The sequence below is a fragment of the Metarhizium brunneum genome, chromosome 2, assembly GCF_013426205.1.
Source record: "Metarhizium brunneum chromosome 2, complete sequence".
Lineage (NCBI taxonomy): Eukaryota > Fungi > Ascomycota > Sordariomycetes > Hypocreales > Clavicipitaceae > Metarhizium > Metarhizium brunneum.
The window spans coordinates 3004585-3010584 of record NC_089423.1 but is presented as its reverse complement, the minus strand read 5'-3'; the positions used below and the strand labels follow the sequence as shown (position 1 = coordinate 3010584).

The window sequence follows — 6000 nt, the reverse complement described above, 5'->3', positions numbered from 1 at the left end:
GGCATCGTTCGCCCCGCCGTCAGTCTTGCGCTCAGAGTGGTTGGGTGACGATTTCCGTTTCGATAGAGCAAAGACCTTATGCTGGTGGGTGATGGGTGTCTCCGAGGAGATTGACTTGGAAGTGGGAGAAAATGGGCGGGATGTCGTTAGGGACCGACCGTTCGGCAGAACCGTTGACTGCTGACGAACCTGCAACAAAGGAGGAATCGGTCGGAGGCTAAGGTTAGATAAGGATCGAATGTGGCCGGCACGGGTCGACAGTCCAAGGGCACAGCAATCAACAGACAGGGAGTAAAGATAAGACAGATGAGAACCGGAGTAGCAGTGATAACAGGCGCCCGGCACCGGCAATCGAGGTGAAGAGAGATGGCGTCGGCGGGGAGGATGGTGAGGAGACGGAGACGAGTCTTGAGAAGTGGTATGAACAGGTGCAGCGTGGTGGTGCGATATGGTGTGCCTGTGCGTGCAGAGAAAGTTGACTGAAGGGCGGCTTGCAGCTAGAATGCCAGAATGCGGGATCCGGTGTGGTGGTGTCGCCTAGTTGCCAGTTGCCAGCTGCCAACTGCCAGCTGCCATTTGCTGCCTACTCCGTTGTGTGCGGTGCAATTGTGGGGGGCCGGCGAGCCACCAACAGCGCCCGAATGCTTGAAAGCAGTTCAATAACCGACCTGGATGGAGCCTGGAATTCTCCTGTGGCTGGGTCAGAGGGTGGGGACTACTGGGCCAGCTGCCTGAGACGTTTTGGTCATGGTCTTGATTGCTAGATTAATATAAAAAGTGCTGAAGGCGACTCATTGTTGACAGTTGTCTATTCAAGATTCGGCATTCGGCAATGAATGTTGGTTCGAGTGACTTGGCCGGCCCAGCAAGCAGGCACGGGGCATTTGAGCGGCCACAGTGCAGCCGAAACCGAAACCACTTGACCAGGCCAACGGACTTGAAGGACAATTGAGCACCAGACCTGAGCAGACGCCCTGGGGGGGCCTGCTCAGAGTCAGAGGCAGGTGCGCTCCAGAGCTCCGTGCCTGCCCTTCCATGTGCATTGTTCAAATGCTCGACTGGTTTCTGGTCTTGACTGCGAATTTTTCTTGGCTGGCCGGTCCAGTCTGTCCGGGCTCCTCCTAGTTCTGTCTGCACTATGAATGAGGCGGCACGCGCGCAGGCTACTCCGTGCATGTTCCCGCCTTCCCCATACTCTCGTGCAGCTCGCTTGCTACTCTTCTGCATTCGCGCCGAATGGCGTTCACTATCCTGTGTTTCCCTGTCTGGGTGCTCTCGTGCACCTGCCGCCACAATGGGCCGGTCGAGCGGATGGGTTCTAATGAGGGTAACGGTGGCGTCAACTACAGCTCCATGGAACTGACTGGGGTTGGCAGGGTCTTTTCTTCAAAATGGCCAAATTGGTCATGATAAAGGATCATGTCCGGCGGGATCACTAGGGTGGTCACCTTTGGCTGCGAGTCGAAGCTGCAGGTTTGCCGCTACAATAGTTACCTCTGTACGGAGTAGACCCAAGAGAACTCAATCACCTGCCACGGCCCGGCAAGAGCCAGATTGCAAGGGCGCGTTGGTGGCCAACGACACCGGCCAGAGCCAAAGATATGTTGTCTCTGCGAACAGAGGAGAGGAGAGGAGAGGAGAGGGTATTGGGGATTCTGCGGCCACGCCAAAAGACATGATTTTCAAAACAGCCGTCCGAGGTCAAGCAGCCGCATCACGAATCCTAAACATAGCAAGTCAAAGTTACACACAACCTGTCACGTTCCTAACGCCCTGATGAGGGTTTGCTCAAAGCTGGGGAACCGAACGACACTTGACTACAACTGTTCAAGTGTCCTGCGCAAGGCTGTAGTGGCCCCGACGGGGGCAGCTTGCCCAGCAAATGAGGGTGACGGAAACGCACTTGTGGGCATTCACCTTGCGGAAAGGGTTGTGGTAGAACAGCCATGACAGCCTTGGTGCTCTAATGAACGGAGTTCAGTCTTGGTTCGACACCCTCCCCAGACGGCAATGAGACAATGACACCAGCCAGCCAAGATCGTCACCCCAACCTCGATGGACCCCATTCTTTCTGGTCTTCCCCGCAATGTCTTGAATGTTACTTGCTCTCATCTCACCCTTACAATATCGGTTGTAGGTTTGCAGCCGAGTGGACTGTTCTCGCAATGTTGGGGAAAGAAGCATGGGGCTGAGCTAATAGTACTACAACGCAGAACGCCAAAGTTGTATTACTCTCTACTTAGGTACTCCGTACTACGGAGTACCTGACTTGTAAGTTGTAACCACGCGCGGCGCTTTCTCAAGCTAGGAACAGTCAGCTCACACATGGCTAAATTTGGTCACAGGACGTCTGGTGCTGTTGCGACGGGCGGGAACCAAAGTAGTCCAACCAGAAAAAAACCAGTCGTCCGACAACCCATTGTGGTGATGCTAGAGCATCCCCGTCCATCCAGTGACCTCCGTTTGTAACCCCGGACTATGCTGTAATTCCACACAGTGATTCGGCGCAGGGAGAAACATGTATTATCTTTGTCTCCTTGTGTCAGCTTCTTTAATTTCTTATCAAAAATGCGACACGGACACAACGGTTCAGTATGCCACTGCCACTGGTAAAGACGGGAGGTCACGGGTCCGGCAACATTGTCCAATGTTCAAAGTTTGGTACAGCCTATTTAACATAGCACGCCTCCTCCACTCCTGCGCAGATATAATCTACAATGTCGGCCGGCAGCAACGCCCGTTTGCATAGGCCCAGTGCCTCAATATGCAAATCGCCAGTTACATGGCCAAGGGTAGGCCGGTGAAACCAATAGCTATTCCACAATCTAGCCCGAATGCCTGTTTGCGCAAACTGCAGATCCGCGGCCGGGAATATGCCAAGGTCTGTGATGTCTGGTGGAGCCAGGAATGAGGCCAGGCCAAAGCGGCAGGTACATGTACAAGCATACGCAGACAGCAAAGTAAACCCAACTTTCGAACAGCCTCTTCTTCTAGAAGTCTTTGGTTCTGAGACATTGTCAAAAGTGAGACTCGCTAAGATCCGCTCCGATCGCCGCAGCGTTGCAAGAAGTCGTGCAGACTTGGCAGAAGAAAAGCACGGAGGATTGAAATTAAACAAACTGTAATCCATACTCACTACCAAATTATGAGTGAATATAAATTGTATAAATGCAATACACTCGTAACTAATACGCCAATTTATATTTTGGATCCATGGTTGCGCTTGCGCTGCCAACAAATCCTCTTTGGATCTGTTCCGGTATATTCCATGCTCCTATCACCCCGACCTCCATCAGCCTGGCTCTTCTCGAATAAATCGGGAGGAACCCTGCGCTGAAACCTACTATGTACAATTGTGAATTCCCCAAAACCAAAGTCTACGTGACTGGATCAGCTTCTCTGCGGAGCTGTTCCGGGCCGGCCATGTGGCGGATCATAATGCTCGTTACTGTTTCAGAGAAATGTCTCGCTTTAAAAGATTGGTAGTTGATGCAGTCCTTTTCATGTCGTTATTTTCATTCATAAAGCCTTGGTGCGGTTAGCCGTGTGCAGCAGACCGCCAAACTTCCAGACTTCGTCCAAGACTAGCTGTTTTGATCCAGAGCCTGTCGTGGATTCTTCTTCGGAAAAAATGACGAGATCAGCATCGGCGCCGGCTTCCAGAGATCCCTTGATGCCCTGAAAGCCCAGCATGGCTGCGGGGGTTGCGGTCACGGCCTTGAGAGCTTGAGGGATACCCGTGCCGGACCACTCCAGGAAGTTATTGACGCATTCAAGCAACGTGATGGAGCTGTGCCAAAATTGTTAGCTTATTACGCGAGTGCATTGCAGCATTTATGCATGTACATATGTGTGTGAGCGGGGCATGTAGGAGGAACACGGCCATCGCCCTATTACCACCACATGAGGGGAAAGGCGACAAGGGGCGAGTCAAATATCCTGGCATTCTCGAAACATACCTTCCGGCAATGGTATCCGAGTTCTCCAGCAACAGCTTGGATCCCTTCTTGATAATATTGCACGTCTGTTCGCCGTTGGTCCAAGGGTAGGCGCCGTCGGGCAGGCCAACAAGGTGCATGGCGTCGGTGACGAGGATGAAGCCGTCAGGATGCGCATTGAAGGCGATCTTGATGGTTGTCGGGTGAAGATGGATTCCGTCAGAAATGATGCCAAAGTAGGGACGTGCCAGGTTTTCGGCTTTGCCAAGAACACCAAAGATGCCGGGATTACGATGGTGAAGAGGCCGCATAGCGTTGAAAAGATGGGTGATCATGGTCGCACCACGGCCCACGGCCTCAGACGCCTCCTCATACGTGGCCTCGGAGTGGCCAACAGAATAAATGATGCCTCGCGATGCAATCTCAGGGATGAGTTTCATCATCGACCCGCGCTCGGGGGCAGCGGTAATCATCTTGATTGGGATCGGTTCACCCTCGCTCTGAGGCCGCAAGTTCTCAGCGCCATAGCAAGCCTCAATATCAGTGAATGATTGTGCCTCTATGAGCACGTCGATATTGTGGACTCCATTCTTTGTAGGATTCAGGAATGGTCCTTCGCAGTGAGCACCGAGTGATTCGGCACCTTCGTGTGCATTTCTGTTTGCTCCAGATGGTCCAAGGAAGGGGAGGGCCTGTGGCAAAAAGGGTTCAGTTAGCAGTGCATGGCTTTTTTTTTAATTACTTGAAGTGTTTTTGCATATTTACTGCAGGCCAACGACGTGAGTTCGGGTTTAAGTTCCGGGGTTTCTTCTTTTCTTTTTCTGGTGTCGAGCGCGCAAGGGGACGACTTAATTACGCCCTGGTCGCAAAAGGCACATGCAGGATGAGCCAAAACCCACCTTTTGGTATAGCTCTGGCCGTTGACTGGTAATGGTCGGGATGTATGATGTAACGCCGGTCTGGACGAGCAGCTTGTTCACTTCGTTGACCTTCTTGCCATATTGAGACATGTCATCGAGCAGCGTGGAGAAGTTGAAGCCGAAAGCTCCGTTGAGCTGGCACTCGATCATGCCGGGGGAAATAATACGGCCACCAAGATCGATGGTCTTATCGGGAAGATTCAACTCATCGAAGAAGGTGGCCTGGCTGTTGATGATCTTGCCCGTTATTGAGCTGACCCAAAGGTCCTCGGTAACCAACGCATCGCCTTTGACCAGCCGGCAGTTGGTAAATTTGGTCAAGCCGTTCTTGGGCCGGGTCGGAGGAGATAGGGCGATGGGCATGGTTTGTTCTAGGAGGGCGCGCGTAAAAAGTGAAATGGTTCTATCTGGGCCTAGGATTGTTGTGATCAAGCGAGGGAAGGAAGGACGGAGAAGACGGGATCGAGGGAAGAAAGTTGAAGGGCAGCAAAGTTCAGAATCGGCATGATACAGTGAACGGCAGTTGAGCTTCGGAATGGAATGCTCTCCCCGAGCGTCGTCAAGTGACTACCATCCAGATTCTACTTTACAGCTCGATGACAGTTATAAGAGTCCGTTGACCCGTTCGGCCATCACCTCATGGTTACTAGTCCGAGATATTCAGTGTTGCGCCCCGCCGATTCCGATGGAGACACACCCAGTGCCAGTGGTCAGGGCACGAGGCCAGGAAGGGTGCGGCGGTAGGCTCTGACGGTAACGACAAAGCCATGAAACACTGCTACAAGCGCACTTATTATGGGACAAGTTTGCATGAGCATTGTCACGGTGCCATGCGATGGCTCAAGGCTGGCTGCTAGGCGGAGTCATTGGCAGCGGCGAGGGCGGAGATGCCGGGATGGGAAAGGACAAGAGGAACATTGAAAGCTTTTGTTTCTCTGCAACGGCTGCAGCAGCGCCATCTACCATCAGCGGTGCCATACATGCATCGAGGCTAAAAACCTTGAGAGTGTATCAGCCGGCAAGCACCACAAGTCGGAACTAAGAAGCAGTCGATGGCACTGTCAATCAATTGATGGAATCTTCCTAGGTACCAGGCTGCATGGAGGGGTGCGGCCCGCTGTAGCTGTCACTGCTCAGCAAGC

The 6000-nt window shown here is 52.8% G+C and overlaps 1 protein-coding gene across 1 annotated transcript; it reads right to left on the bottom strand.

The window, feature by feature from the left end:
* Positions 1 to 3519: 3519 nt before the first annotated feature.
* amdhd2 (N-acetylglucosamine-6-phosphate deacetylase) lies at positions 3520 to 5221 on the bottom strand (the record flags this gene model as incomplete). Its single annotated transcript, XM_014691736.1, has 3 exons — positions 3520 to 3790; positions 3960 to 4630; positions 4838 to 5221. 3 exons carry the CDS (start codon positions 5219 to 5221, stop codon positions 3520 to 3522), a joined length of 1326 nt encoding a protein of 441 aa, XP_014547222.1.
* Positions 5222 to 6000: the final 779 nt, after the last annotated feature.